This window comes from Pelophylax lessonae (genome assembly GCF_965119305.1).
Source record: "Pelophylax lessonae genome assembly, chromosome: 7".
Classification (NCBI taxonomy): domain Eukaryota; kingdom Metazoa; phylum Chordata; class Amphibia; order Anura; family Ranidae; genus Pelophylax; species Pelophylax lessonae.
The window spans coordinates 114585514-114601046 of NC_138774.1; the positions used below are offsets into that span (position 1 = coordinate 114585514).

Below are 15533 nucleotides of genomic sequence, written 5' to 3' on the forward strand. Positions count from 1 at the left end.
TTGCACTCAATAAATAATTAAAAACACAACTAATGTAAGCTTCATATAGTGTACCGTACAATATGATTACAGAGAAAAAATAAATCCACACCTGACTTACAAACCGATGAAAGAAATCAACATTAAAAATTGTAAAGATAATTAACAAGGGAAAACTGGTTAAATTAATATTCAGGCTTAATTACTTACTACTCTGTTGCCTAACTAAATATCAATTGTATTGAAGTTTTTAGAGTTTTGAACCTCTGGGACAGCCGCAAGCTTTCCTGCATGTTTAGATGAGATGCAATCACAAACATATCTGTACTGGGGAAACTATAACTTCACCAGAAGGACAAACCTCAAAGAGAAGTGATTTACTCAGTAAGGAAATTGGCATAGTGAAAAAGAGGACATAAAACACAGCAAATACATGGAGTGTAGTAAAGATGGCACTGCCAGTTAACTTCTATGTTCTTCGGTCTGATCTGTCCAAAATGAAGTAAAAACGTATACACAAAAAAACCCCATAATACTAACAGAAAAAAAGCCAGTCACATCTGCGAAGGATTTTAAAAGCGGCTAATAAAAGAATGGAACTTGATTTATGCTCATGTCAGACAACTAAAAGCCAGTGGATGGAGCTACATTTGACGGTTGACCATTAAAAATGGAAAGCAACACAGAATTAAAAAACAGTAAAGCTGACCTATTTACATAACCAGTTTCCACCAGACAATAAGGACTTGAGTTAATTTATGCCCTTTAGTGGCTAAAGCAGGGTATACTGTATACATAATCAGGTTTTTTTTTTTTGCAATATATGTACAATAAAGAATCCCCATTTCATGAGCAATAGTTTGCTATAGGAAAGGGGAAAAAGTAGCAAAACCTCCTCAGTTTCTCGTGTTGCATATATGAAGCTATTTGGACCTGCGCAATGCTATACTACTAGCTACAAGTGCAAACTTGATAAGCTTGGTGTGTTTTTTTGGGATCTACCTGGTTACTTGCATAGATACCCATTTTAATTTGCTGGTGCAGTCTACCTCCTTACACTGTAAAATAAATATCTATCTACCTATCTATACACACACACTGCATCCTACAGTGTCCTCGTTAGAGAGCTAAACTGAGCCCCATAAAAAATGAATAAATTGTTGTGTCAGACTATGGAAAGGCTAGAAAATAAACATGTAAGAGTGAGAGAATTTGTAAAGACTATATTTTCCGACCAATAAATCTAGCCCACTGTCCCACATAAGTGCATAAGTGTGTATACAACACTGATCTGAATATATAGAAAACTAACAAAGTGCTTAGCTCTTACCCCAGATATAAGAAACACTTTGCAGAAGTCCAGCACAGGCAGTATTTGTAAAAAGCTTGCAGCTTCCAGTGTATCTTGAAGATTATCCATATTCAGGGAAAGTTTTGCAGTGTAAATGAAATCAATAATTTTCTTTAATCCAATTTTGTTCACGCCGTGTAATTTAATGCACATTAAGTCTTGTTCCTTCATTCCACCTAGACCAAGAAATCAGTCTCCATTTTAATTATCCTTAAGATGCACAAGTTTTAAATAAATTGCACTACTTTAGATGCCTTTTGTACACAGCTGACACTTGAATATGCATATGATGTTAAACAAAATTCTAGTGTTAATTATTCAGGATTAAAAAGTATGTGTTATTTTTTTGTGCAAGGATTACATTCACAGATTGCAGGTGCAATAGGCATACTTTTTGCAGACACTGTACATTATTAAATCAAGCTCTGCTGAAAAAAATGGGATTTGTGACTTACCGTAAAATCCATTTCTCTGATGTTCATTGATGGACACAGCTCCTGATCTTCATAACCATTGGGTTATACTGCCCCCTACAGGAGTAGGACACTAGGCAGAAAAATAATCTGGCTATGCTATGGGCAGGGAGTATACTACCTCTCTCTGCTATAGTTACTGAGTTTAGTTACAAGCAGTGTGAGAAGAATTACAACTCCACAGCGGAGTGGGTGCTGTGTCAGTCAATGAACATCTGAAAAAAGGATTTTACGGTAAGTCAAAAATCTAATTTTCCCTTTCGTTCATTGACGGACACAGCTCCTGGTAATCATAACCTTAGGGACGTCCCAAAGCAGTGTTAAACATGGGGGGTGGGAACAGCAATAAAAATCCCAAGGCTAAACATTAGCCAATCAGGCAAAAGGAGCTTAACCAAAAGAACTGAAGCCCATCTGAAAAAAACTAAACACCATAAAAGAGGATCAGGTCCTCTAAACAGCAGCCTGCAAAACCTTGTGGCCAAAAGAAGCATCTGCAGATGCCAACACATCCACATTATAAAACTGTGTAAAGTGTGCACTGATGACCAGGTGACTGCCTCTCAAACCTGCATCACTGACGCCTGATAACCAAGGCCGAGGAGGAACTAAGCGCCCGAGTAGAGAGCACCTTGACAAAGGAGGAGGAACCTGACCCCTGATGGAATAGGCCTGAATAACCGTCGGGAAATAGTCGCAAAGGAAGCAGAAAACCCTTTCCGAGGCCCATATGTGAGCACAAATAGCGAGTCTGACTTCCTAAAAGACTCCGTAGTTGCCAGGAACACCCTAAAACCTGGGATCACATCCAAGGCATGCAAGGCAATTTCCTTTGGATGTTTAGGTCTGGGACACAGGGAAGGCAACACAATGTCTTCATTCAAATGAAAACTAGAGTCAATGTAAGCAAGGGAATCTCCCAAAGATTCTCAAAGGGAGGCCTTCTGGAGGACCGAAATCTCCAAATTGAGGTCCCAACATTAGCGATCAGCCGCACCAGATCAGAGTACCAAGCCCAACGAGGCCAGTCCAGAGCCACTAAGCTGACTGGAATCCCTTTTGCCTGGATCCTGCGTAGAAGTCTTGGCAGATGCTTGAGAGGACGGAAGGTGTAAATCAGACAATATTGACCCCATGGGGCCACCACCGCATCTGTAGAATCTGCCAGAGGATCCTGTGACCATGCCACACAGCTCTACACCTTTCCGTTAAACCAAGACACCAACAGATCCACCTAGGGGATGCTCCACCGGAGACACCGCTTACGAAACCCCTCCAGATGAAGGGACCACTCCCCTTGGTCCAATGCCTACCGACTGAAGTAAATCCGCCTGCCAGTTTTCCACCCCAAGAATATGTACTGCAGAGAGGTCTGGAACACACCAGTCTGCCCACCTTAGAATACCGGCTACTTCCACAGCTGCCAGGACACATCTTGTGCCCCCCCCCCCCCGGTGATTGACATAAGCCATGGCCGTGTCTGATGGAATGTGCACTGGACATCCCTGAAGACGATCTGTCCTATGGTTCAGGCACAGCCTGATTGCTCGGAGTTCCAATAAATTGATCGAAAGTCTGGACTCTTCCAGTGTCCAGATCCCCTGAGCAGAACGTTTGCCAAGGTTGCCTGGCATCTGTGGGGATCACTGTCCAATAAAAAGGGGCGGAACAGTTTTCCCCAGGCGAAGCACCGGAGAACGAAGCCACCATATCTGGGTCTCCTTCGTTCCCCGGCTATGATGGATCGGATTGTCCAGAGACTGTGGAGTCTTGTCCAATTCAGTCGGATTCTCCCTTTGCAAGGACCTCATATGGAACTGTGCAAAACGGAGCCAGCTCGAAGGTAGACACCATCAGGCCCAGCAACCGCATGCAAGTCCGGAGGGATGACCATCAGCATGACAGGAGACAAATTGCAGCCTGAAATTTCTGAAGTTAGTCCAGAGGAAGGAGCACCCCGACCAAGGCAGAGTCCAGAGTCAGACCCAGATAGTCCAGCTTTGTGGCTGGAACCAGGAGCAGACTTCTGAAAATTCAGAATCCATCCAAACTGCCGCAGAGTTCGTACTGTGATTAGACATATGCCGGTTTTCGGTAATTCGATATATCGTGGTATTGCATAGCCACTGTATTGTTATTGTGGCATTTTTAAAATACCGAGTTTATCTGCTCCTGGGTCTGACTTGTGAATTGATACATTTCAGTGAGCTGGATGACTCATTCACTCACACAGCTAACGCCTAACTATAAACAAAAATGATTACATTTGTATCTTTTCCTTCCCTCTGCCAGGGAGAAAGGAAGTTTAACCTCTTAAAGACTGGATCTTTTTCTGACATTTGTTGCTTGCAAGTTAAAATCAGTTTTTTTTTTTGCTAGAAAAGTACTTAGAACCCCCAAACATTTTATATATTTTTTTTAGCAGAGACCCTACAGAAAAAAATGGCGATTGTTGTAATATTTTATGTCACACTGTATTTGCGCAGCAGTCTTTCAAACGCAATTAATAGACTTTAATGAATAAAAAAAAAAAAAAACGTAACAGTAAGTTATCCCAATTTTTTTTTTTGTTACACAGAGAATCGTGAGAGAATCGTGATCTTTATACCAAGCTAAAAAATCGTGATTCTCATTTTGGCCAGAATCGTGCAGCTCTAATATATATATATATATATACACATATACACATATACACACACACACGCATAGCAGCCCACATTACATTATTATATGGCCATCAAGCAGTGTCTGGCCTACCTGGTGATGACTGGTCCTGGCGCTCTGATCCGATGGCCTGGTCTTTAAAGGGGCAAATCCTTGCGATCCAGAAGTGGTTAAACCTGCAGGAGGACCGGTGTTTTTATCTATTAATGACTTTACTATTGCTTTAGGCCTGGTTCACATGTATGCGGGTTGGTGGTTCACATGTATGCGGGTTGGGGGCCCACATTTGCACAGGCATAGCAGCCCATTGATGTGAATGGGCTTGAGCTGCTATGCCTGCGTTTTCAGCTGAAAAAAGGTGCATGCAGAATTTAAAAAAAATGCAGTGGCCATGAAATCCATCCTTCTTTTGCACCATGCGACTTACCTGCCGTTGCTGCACACGCAAACTGTTTTTAAATGCCGTGCCCACGTATACAAAAAATGCAGAAAGCTTGCCAGAGCAGGAACTGCAGGTTAGTCGCATGGTGCAAAAGCAGGATGGATTTCAAGGCCACTGAATTTTAAAAAAATGCTGCATGCACCTTTTTTCTGCGGAAAATGAGGGCATAGCAGCCCGTTCAAATCAATGGGCTGCTATGCCTGTGCAAATGTGGGCCGCCAACCCGCATACATGTGAACCGCCAACCCGCATACATGTGAACCACCAACCCGCATACATGTGAACCAGGCCTAAAGCAATAGTAAAGTAATTTATAAACAACACCTCCTTCAGGTTTAACCACTTCTTGACCACAAGGTTTTGCCCTCTTAATGACCAGGCCATCGGATCGGAGCCGAGCGCCAGGACCAGTTATCACCAGTTAGGCCAGACACTGCTTGATGACCTATTTTGGCCTGGTTCACAGAGTCTGTACTGACTGACTATATAATAATGTGCATAAGTGAACCAAAGCCCCTAAATTCAGCAATAAAATTCAAGTGAGGTAGAAATTTAATAATTTAAATTTAATAATAGAATACCGTGATAATACCGTATACCGTGGCAAAACCTTAATCAATTAATCGCAGCATGAAAATCTGATACCGTCACAAGCCTAACTGTGATTAACAGGTTTTCCACCAGAGCAGTAGGAGACTCCACTCGCAGAGGGAGGTCGTCCCAAGTAGCCCAGTACCACCATTCCCCGTTGGCGTAACGAAGCTAGCACCGGGGCTAACACTTGTGAAGACACGAGGAGCAGAGGAGAGACCCAAAAGGTAAGGCCACAAACTGATAATGCTCCTCTCCCATGGCAAAGTGGAGGAATCGCTGGCTACCGGCACAGATTTAAAATGTGAAGATAAGAATCCTTGATGTCGATAGAGGCAAGAAAATCCCCGATGCAGGGATGCCACCACCGTGCGAATGGACTCCATTCTGAACTAAGGACCCGCACAAAGCAGTTCAGCGCCTTGAGGTCCAGGGTTGGACGCACCTTGCCTTCCTTCCTGGGAACTGTAAACAGGTTTGAGTAAAAACTCTGAAAACGTTCTGAAGTTGGAACCGGGACAAATGCCCCTTGAGGCAATAGGTCTTGTACCAGGGAAGTCCACGGTTGGGGAACCAGTGAAGACATCCCCCACACCCCCGATTAAGGGTGAGGGCGCACCTTGATGCTGAAGGAACCTTGTCCGCGGGTCTGGAGAAGCCCGCTCTCGGCTTGCCAGACCAGGTTCGTTTGGATCCTCCAGAGAAGGCCCCAAGAGACTACCAGCCCTTGTAAGTCGACTTGGAGGGGCGCCCGTGTCTAGGAGGTGGTTCCTAACCCTTAGTAGCCTGAGGAAGAAAGCACCTCTTCCCCCCCTGTGAGACCTTTAATGATGTCACCCAGGGTAGATCCAAACAGGCAATCTCCTTAATAGGGAGGATCAGTCAAGGCCTTTTTAGAGGTCTGGTCCGCAGACCAGAATTTGAACCCAAAGACATGCCGAAGGACCACTGCTGAAACAGAGCCAAGCCACTAGGGGAGCCGCATCCAAAGAAAGCATCACAGATAAACTGCAGCCCCTGAACCAGCTGGTCCGCCAGCTCAGCAAAGGCAGGGGGAGCTGTTCTGTCCCCAGGTCACGGCATAAAAGCTTAGCCCACTCGTCAGTTTGTGACAACAGGGCAATGGTCAACACCGGCCTCTGTGTCAAACCAGCAAGAGTGTACAGTGCCTTGCAAAAGTATTCACCCCCTTGGCATTTTTCGTGTTTTGTTGCCTCAGAACCTGGAATTAACTTGGATTGTTTGAGGATTTGCATCCTTTAATTTACAGAAAATGCCCACAACTTTGAAGATGTTTTTTTTTTTTTATTGTGAAGCAAACAAATAGGACAAAATAACAGAAAAGTCAATGTGCATAACTATTCACCCCCTAAGGTCAATACTTTGTAGAGCCACCTTTTGCGGCAATCACAGCTCCAAGTCGCTTTGGATAAGTCTCTACAAGTTTGGCACATCTTACCACTGGGATTTTTTGCCCTTTCCTCCTTGCAAAACTGCTCCAGCTCCTTCAAGTTGGATGGTTTGCGCTTGTGAACAGCAATCTAAGTCTGATCACAGATTTTCTATTAGATTGAGGTCTGGGCTTTGACTAGGCCATTCCAACACATTTACATGTTTCCCCCTAAACTACTCAAGTGTTGCTTTAGCAGTGCATTTGGGGTCATTTACCTGCTGGAAGGTGAACCTCTGTCCTAGTGATACCTCTAGCGCTTGCTGTTCCCTAGTGGAAATACATAAAATTACACTGATGCTAAAAATACATTGTTAAAAATAAATAAATCAAATGTATATGGATAATTGTAAATTAATAAACCACTCTAATATAATTGTCCATCCAGTGTATGGTGATAAGTTAATCAATAAAATTAAATAAAATTGATCAATAAATTAATATAGTCCAAATTCAATATATGTGATTAAAGTGCTGGTGCTTCTTCCTTGATTTCTTTGGTGCTTCCTTCGCCGTGAAAAATAAATGGATTTTTGTAAAATCTTACCGTAAAATCCTTTTCTCTTAGCTCATTGACAGACGTAGTCCTCGGTGATACAGCACCTTCGGGTTATGTTGCCTCCACAGGAGCAGGACTAGACAGGAAATTAAAAAGCTCTGGCCACACCCTAGGGGCAGTCCCAGAGGGTATATCCTCTCTCTCTCTGCCTCAGCAAATCAGTTACGTGAAAAAGCAGTCTTTAGAGATTTTAACCCAACCCAACTCAAAAAACAGAGGGGCGGGGACTACGTCTGTCAATGAGCTAAGAGAAAAGGATTTTACGGTAAGATTTTACAAAAATCCATTTTTCTCTAGCGCTCATTGACAGACGTAGTCCTCGGTGATACAGCACCTTCGGGACGTCCCAGAGCAGTATCACAAATGAGGGGTGGGAAAATGAAAATCAAATCCCAATCTAGAAGGCCCAACCGGTGCCAACTAGAAGTTTACAATGCTCATCCTTAATGATGAGACTCAACAAAAAAGAGAAAATTTTATTTTTATTTTTTTTTTTTCAAACAGAAAAAAACCTCGAGGTAGACCACCGGTCTCCTCAAATTGCGGCCTGCAAAACCTTGCGGCCAAATGAGGCATCCGCCGATGCCGTCACATCAATTTTATAGAATTTTGTAAAGGTATGTACCGACGACCAGGTGGCCGCCTTACATACCTGGACCACTGACGCCTGATGGCGAAAGGCCCAGGAAGTACTGAGCGCTCGAGTGGAGTGCGCCCTAACAGGGAACGGAGGACTCTGACCCTTAATAGAATAAGCCTGTACCACCGTCTGTCTAATCCATTTGGCAATGGTCGCGGCAGATGCAGGCAAACCCTTTCTGGGGCCATCCGTGATCACAAAAAGTGAATCCGTCTTACGGAATGATTCCGTAGCTTTCAGGTATACCCTGATTGCCCGAACCACATCTAAGGAATGCAACGCATGTTCCCGATGATGCTTGGGCTGAGGACACAAGGAAGGTAGTACAATATCTTCATTCAGATGAAAATCTGAAACCACCTTAGGAAGTAAAGATGGCTTAGGATGAAGTACTACCTTATCCCTATGAATCACTAGGTATGGGGACTGGCATGATAATGCAGCCAGTTCTGACACCCTGCGAGCAGAAGTAATAGCCACCAAGAAGGCCACCTTCTGGGATAAAGTAAGCAAGGAAATCTCCCTGATGTTTTCAAAGGGAGGTTCCTGTAGAACCGACAAAACCAAATTAAGATCCCAGGGCGGTAAGGGCGTGCGGACTGGTGGAGCCAGGTGCCGCACCCCCTGGATGAAATTCCGCACCAAGGACTTGGTAGCTAAAGGCTTCTGAAAGAAGATTGCTAATGCTGAAACTTGACCCTTGATGGTGCTCAAGGCTAGCTTCTGCTCAACCCCTTGTTGCAAAAAGGCCAATATTCGAGTCACCGAATAGGTACGTGGAGGAAATCCTAAAGATTCGCACCACGCAACATAAGTCTTCCATGTGTGATAATAGACCTTGCTGGAAGTCGCTTTCCTTGCTTTGATAAGGGTAGGAATGACTGAAGTAGACAAACCTCTGTTCTTCAGTACTTGGGTCTCAATGGCCAGGCCATTAAAACCAGCGACTGTAAAGCATGATGGTAAATTGGTCCTTGAGACCACAGACACTCCCTGAGACGAAGTTCCCACGGAACGTCTGCGACTAGCATGTCCAAGTCGGCCAGGCCGGCTTGAGGAGGCCAGCCTAGAATTTCTAGGACCACTGGCGCTGATAGAATCTGAACCAGGCGTCCCTAGAGGTATCTGGCCCCGACCATCCGAGAAAGTCTGGTCGTTTTCTGTTCCCACACATTTATCAGATACCTGATTGTCATCAGGAAGGGTGATCTTTTCTGGTTGAACCTCAGGGACCGAAGTCACCCGACTAGAGGCTACTTGGCCTACCTGGTCAACCAGATCCGATTCCTGTGAGGTATAGGGACTAATCTTAGGAAAAGGTAAAGGAAAAGATCTATTCAGGGAACGGTAACTACCGCTTCCTGTAGTACTTAAATGTTGGAAGGGAAGAATCGCACCGGTAGTAGTGGTTGATGCTCGATCTAATGTCCTGAATACCGGTGAAGACGTCCCCCCACCCTGAAACCGGATGGGGGCGCACCTTCAGGCTGTGTACTCCTTTGCTTCGGGTTTGGCTGGGTTGGTCCTCTGCTTGTCCGACCAGCCCTTCTTGAACCCTCCTGGAGGAGTCTTGCCTTTCCCGCTTGTACCAGCCGGGCGCCCTTTATGGGCGGTAAAGAAAGGTCCTCGCTTGTTGCGAGGTCCCTTAGCTTTAGCAGCCTGTGGCAAAAAAGTGCTCTTGCCCCCAGTGGCATCCTTAATGATTTCATCTAGGTTGGCCCCAAATAGACGATTCCCCTGAAAAGGGAGATTTGTCAAGGTCTTTTTGGAACCTAGGTCAGCTGACCAGCATTTTAACCACAGCACACGTCTGAGGATGACCGATGACATAGATGCATGCCCTAATAAGGGAGTAGTGTCCAAGGCTGCGTCACAGATAAACTGTAGCCCTTGTATAATCTGTTCCATCAAATCAGATGTCTCCTGGGGAATATCTTTTTCCCTAAGTTCTTGGCGTACCATTCTCGCCCATTCCGTAAGTGTCTGGGAAACTAGACCAATAACAATTACTGGTCTAAATGCTGACCCTATCAGAGAGAAGATGGTGCGGGACTCTGCTTCCATCTTTCGATCCACCGGATCCTTAAAGGACGAAGTGTCCTCCACTGGGATAACCGTGGCTTTATTCAGCCTGGAAATAGGTGGATCCACCACTGGTGGTACCGTCCATTTCTTAATGATGGATTCCTCAAACGGATAGCGTCTAGCAATACGCTTGGAAATAGTAAAGGTACGTTTAGAATGCTCCCATTCTCCTTTAATCTGATTACCGAAACACTTGGGTACAGGAAAAACCTTCACCGTTTTGATGGGCTTATTAGTACCAAAAGGAATCTCTGTTTCAGTTGCCTCTGCCGGTAAAGCCTCAAGTTTTAAGGTTTCCTGCACTGCCACAACTAGTGCGTCCACCAATGCTTCTTCCTGAATTATAGCGGGAGAAGAAACGTCCTCCTCACTGTCTGAGGGGGCTTTACCTGAGACAACAGCCCTTGCAGAGGAACCTGCAACTGCAGTGACCATCTCTGAATCTGAGTCAGAGGTGTCAGATAGTATAGGGGTAGGCGGGGGTCGCTTCCTTGACCCCCGTCCCTGACAGGCCGTCTCCACCCGAGCCACCATAGACTCCAAAATTGCTGTAAATGACTCTACACTCTCGAGGGAAACAGGTGGGGGAATATGTGTGGCAGGGTCCATGATAATTCCAGTTACTTCCTGGATAATATAATTCAAAAAAATAAAAAACTTTTTTTTTTTTTTTTTTTCAGACCCCCAGCGCCACAAAAAGCCCCTTAGTGTTACCTGCTAGGGATCCCTATCGATCGAGAGAGAGAGAGATAGACCCCCAGGCTCACCACTTGATGCTCAGAGTTTAACTGCAACAGGTTACAGCGCTGTCTTGACAAACAGGAAGTCTTTTGGCTGGCTGCCCAGGAAGAAAGGAGGCGGCTCCGCCCCTCTGCACGCCTTCCGGCGCCTCCCCTAGCTCCACGAGGTGTTTGGATCACCTCAAACATGGCCGCCCCCATGCTGGAGACACGAGGCTACGCCAAAATGGCGGCTCGTGCGATCCAGCAAAAAAAAATGGCGGCGGCCTGTACTGAATAGCGGTGTGCTGCAGGGCACACAACACTCTCTCTGCATGGGGATTTGGCGTGGTTGGCGGTACCGGCCCTGGCGGACCGCATGGCCATTCGGGAGGCCTGCTAATAGCTGGAGATCTGATTAGGAAGGCAGTCTACATGTCCGTGGCTTCTGACTGGTAGGTAGCTTATATTTATCACCGTAAGATTCCCAGAATGCCACTGATTACAATCTTTTTAACATGTATACAATTAGATTGTTAGCTCCCAAACCAAGCCTCCTGGCTTTTTGCACATAAAATCACACTCAAAGTAGGAGGATCTGTGTCATTTATAGGATAGAGAGGGACTCTATCTTACCATACAGAGAGGGGCCCGCGTTCACCACAAGACCCGTCAGGGGAAAAGGGGGAACATACTACTCACCATACCGGAACCAGGCGGGCACCAACTCCTGACAGTACCCCTCTCCACCGGGGCGGGAGGGCTGTCGACCGATATGGACGCCGTGACTCATGGTCTTTGGCGTTTCAGCGAGACGTTTAACTCGCGGGGTCAGTCCTTTAATGGGACTTTGTCGCGGCCGACCCAGCGCGGAGCTATGGCCTGCACGCGCTCGTAGGCTGAACTGGGGTGACCACCGGATCTCAACATCCAGCCCGTCGCCCAGTTCAGCTTTCTTGCTTGAAGATCTCACAGGAACACTGGAGAAAAAAAGCGGTCTAAAAAAATCTTGCCAGGACCTAAGATCCCAGCAAGGTATCTAGGTCCTTACTCCTAACTAGACAGAAAATAACTGATTTGCTGAGGCAGAGAGAGAGAGGATATACCCTCTGGGACTGCCCCTAGGGTGTGGCCAGAGCTTTTTAATTTCCTGTCTAGTCCTGCTCCTGTGGAGGCAACATAACCCGAAGGTGCTGTATCACCGAGCACTACGTCTGTCAATGAGCGCTAGAGAAAAATAAATTGCCCACTCACCAGATACTGTGGGTCCTATATGTCTTATGACATTAGAACCAATCGTGCTTCAATAGAAGATCCTTTCCAGGTTCGGATTCCCTCTCCCTGGATATGGACGGCCGCTGCGGTTAACCTTCCACCATGAGAGGAGTCTCCTCCAACCATGATCCACTATATGAGATGTGCTTCCCCTGTAAATCACCGAAGCACCTGCGCCGGTTCCCCGTGCTTGTCGTACACCAGGCCCCGTACCGCCGAGCTCAGCTGACGCCCTTATCCACTATATGAGATGTGCTTCCCCTGTAAATCACCGAAGCACCTGCGCCGCTTCCCCATGCTTGTCGTACACCAGGCCCCGTACCGCCGAGCTCAGCTGACGCCCTTATCCACTATACGAGATGTTCTTCCCCTGTAAATCACCGAAGCACCTGCGCCGGTTCCCCGTGCTTGTCGTACACCAGGCCCCGTACCGCCAAGCTCAGCTGACGCCTATCCACTATATGAGATGTGCTTCCCCTGTAAATCACCGAAGCACCTGCGCCGGTTCCCCGTGCTTGTCGTACACCAGGCCCCGTACCGCCGAGCTCAGCTGACGCCCTGGATCGTGGTTGGAGGAGACTCATCTCATGGTGGAATGTTAACCGCAGAGGCCGTCCATATCCAGGGAGAGGGAATCCGAACCTGGAAAGGATCTTCTATTGAAGCACGATTGGTTCTAATGTCATAAGACATATAGGACCCACAGTATCTGGTGAGTGGGCAATTTATTTATTTTTCACGGTGAAGGAAGCACCAAAGAAATCAAGGAAGAAGCACCCGCACTTTAATCACATATATTGAATTTGGACTATATTAATTTATTGATCAATTTATTTAATTTTATTGATTAACTTATCACCATACACTGGATGGACAATTATATTAGAGTGGTTTATTAATTTACAATTATCCATATACATTTGATTTATTTATTTTTAACAATGTATTTTTAGCATCAGTGTAATTTTATGTATTTCCACTAGGGAACAGCAAGCGCTAGAGGTATCACTATTGTGATTACTTTTCTTTCATCACTGGCACCCGCACTTTACTAGCACCTGCTATTAATTTAATATCACTAAAATTATTTACCTATTTTTTCTACACAATATTTACTTTTACCAGGTTCCTGAAACCACCTCCCTAGCGCGCTAATATACATAGTATATTTTTTCCACAACCTCTGTCCTAGCCTCAAATCCCGCACAGAGTGGTATAGGTTTTGCTCAAGAATATCCCTGTATTTAGCACCATCTATCTTTACCTCAACTCTGACCAGTTTCCCAGTCCTGGTTGCTGAAAAACATCCCCACAGCATAATGCTGCCACCACGTTTCACTGTGGGGATGGTGTTCTATGGGTGATGTGATTTGTTGAGTTTGTGACAGACTTAGCGTTCTCTTTGATGGCCGAAAAGTTCAATTTTAGTCTCACCAGACCAGAGCACCTTCCTCCATACATTTTGGGAGTCTCCCACATGCCTTTTCACAAACTCGAAACGTGACATTTTGTTTTTTGCTGAAAGTAATGGCTTTCTTCTGGCCACTCTGCCATAAAGCCCAACTCTACGGAGCGTACGGCTTTTTGTCCTATGTACAGATACTCCAGTCTCTGCTGTGGAACTCTGCAGCTCCTCCAGGGTTACCTTAAGTTTCTGTGCTGCCTCTTTGATGAATGCCCTCCTTGTCTGGTGAGTTTTGGTGGGCGGCTGTTTCTTGGCAGGTTTGCTGTTGTGCCAAGTTCTTTCCATTTGGTTATGATAGATTTGATGGTGCTCCTAGGAATCAAAGATTTGGCTATTTTTTCATAACCTAACCCCGACTTGTACTTCACAACACTGCCCCTTACTTGTTTGGAGAGTTCCTTGGTCTTCATGGCAGTGTTGGGTTTGTGGCGCCTATTTGCTTAGGTGTTGCAGCCTCTAAGGGCCTTTCAAAAAATGTATATATGTAAGGACAGATCATGCACACAGGTGGACATCATTTCACTAATTATGTGACTTCTGAAGGTAATTGGTTGCACCAGAGCTTTTTATGGGCTTCATATCAAAGGGGGTGAATACATGCGCACATGCCAACTTTCTGTTTTCTATTACTAAAAAATAGTTTTATGTATATAATTTTTCTCATTTCACATCACCAACTTAGATAATTGTGTTCTGATCCATCACATAAAATTCAGATTAACAAAACATTGAACGAGGCTGTGATGTAACAAAATAGGTAAAAAAGTCAAGGGGGTGAATACTGGCAAGGCACTGTACATATTGCAGCCACAGCCTCCGCCTTCTTGTCAGCCGGGACCTTAAAGGCCCGGGGAATCCTGATTACCTTGTTCAATCTGGAAACCGGAGGGTCCACCACCGGCAGACCAGTCCACTTCTTAATAAGGGACTCCTCATAGGGGTAACGCCTATAAAATCGCTTAGGGACCCCAAGGGGATACTTTGGTCGTCACCACTCTTTAGTGACAATTTCGTCAAAATAGGTGGGGAAGGGAAACAACTTTGCCGCTCTGGATGGCTTAAGAGTGCCAAAAGGAAACCTGCGCCTCAGTTGCAGCTGCGTCCTCCCATCTTCAAGGTCTCACGCACAGATACAATCAATCAGTGATTTCACCAGTGCCTTTTCATGCGCGGTTGCAGATGTGGAGGAATCATCCTCACTATCCGAGGATTCTGGGTGCGTTTGCAGACCAGCAGGGTGACCTACATCTGTGGCGGCCGAATCAGATTCAGGATCTGATGAGACAAAAGAGGCAGGGGGCGCCTTTTGCTAGCCCATCACCTGAAAGCCACCTCCACCCAGTACACAAAGGGAGAGGGGATCAGGTGGGGAAATGTGCTCCAAAGACTCCATAAGTCACCAGGGGGACCCCACAAAAAGTGTAAAACACTACAAAAGGGAAAACCCCCACTGCGCTAGCCAGCAAATGCAGGCACCTGCAGCTAGCAGGATAATCTGCACTCCAAGTGCGGCGATCAGAAAGTGAAAAAAAATCCAGGAGGCAACACCAGGGGATGAGGAGGGACTCCAACCACCAAAATCGCTGCCCACATGGCTCCACTGTCATGGTTGCCGTCATTTTCAAATGGCAAACCACCGCAAATTGGCCGCTGGACTACACAAACATGGCCACCGTGCATAGAAACACAGGCTACAGTAAAATGGCAGCACCACAAGGCCTCCAGGGACGCAGGAGGGATCCTTCGGCCTCAAGGACACACACGCAGTCAGGACAGGGGGCCCTAGCAGGAGCCCCAACCAGGTAACCCCCCCCCCGCACAGCTGATCGCCCGGTCGCCG

At 45.9% G+C, this 15533-nt stretch overlaps 1 protein-coding gene across 8 annotated transcripts in view; it reads right to left on the reverse strand.

The window, feature by feature from the left end:
- Positions 1-15533, reverse strand: part of KLHL13 (kelch like family member 13) — a 243967-nt gene that overhangs the window by 41607 nt on the left and 186827 nt on the right. For all 8 annotated transcript variants that reach the window (XM_082263394.1, XM_082263395.1, XM_082263393.1 and 5 more), the window contains one exon: positions 1310-1506. In XM_082263394.1, coding sequence (XP_082119520.1) covers positions 1310-1506 — 197 coding nt within the window. The remainder of the gene's footprint in view (positions 1-1309; positions 1507-15533) is intronic.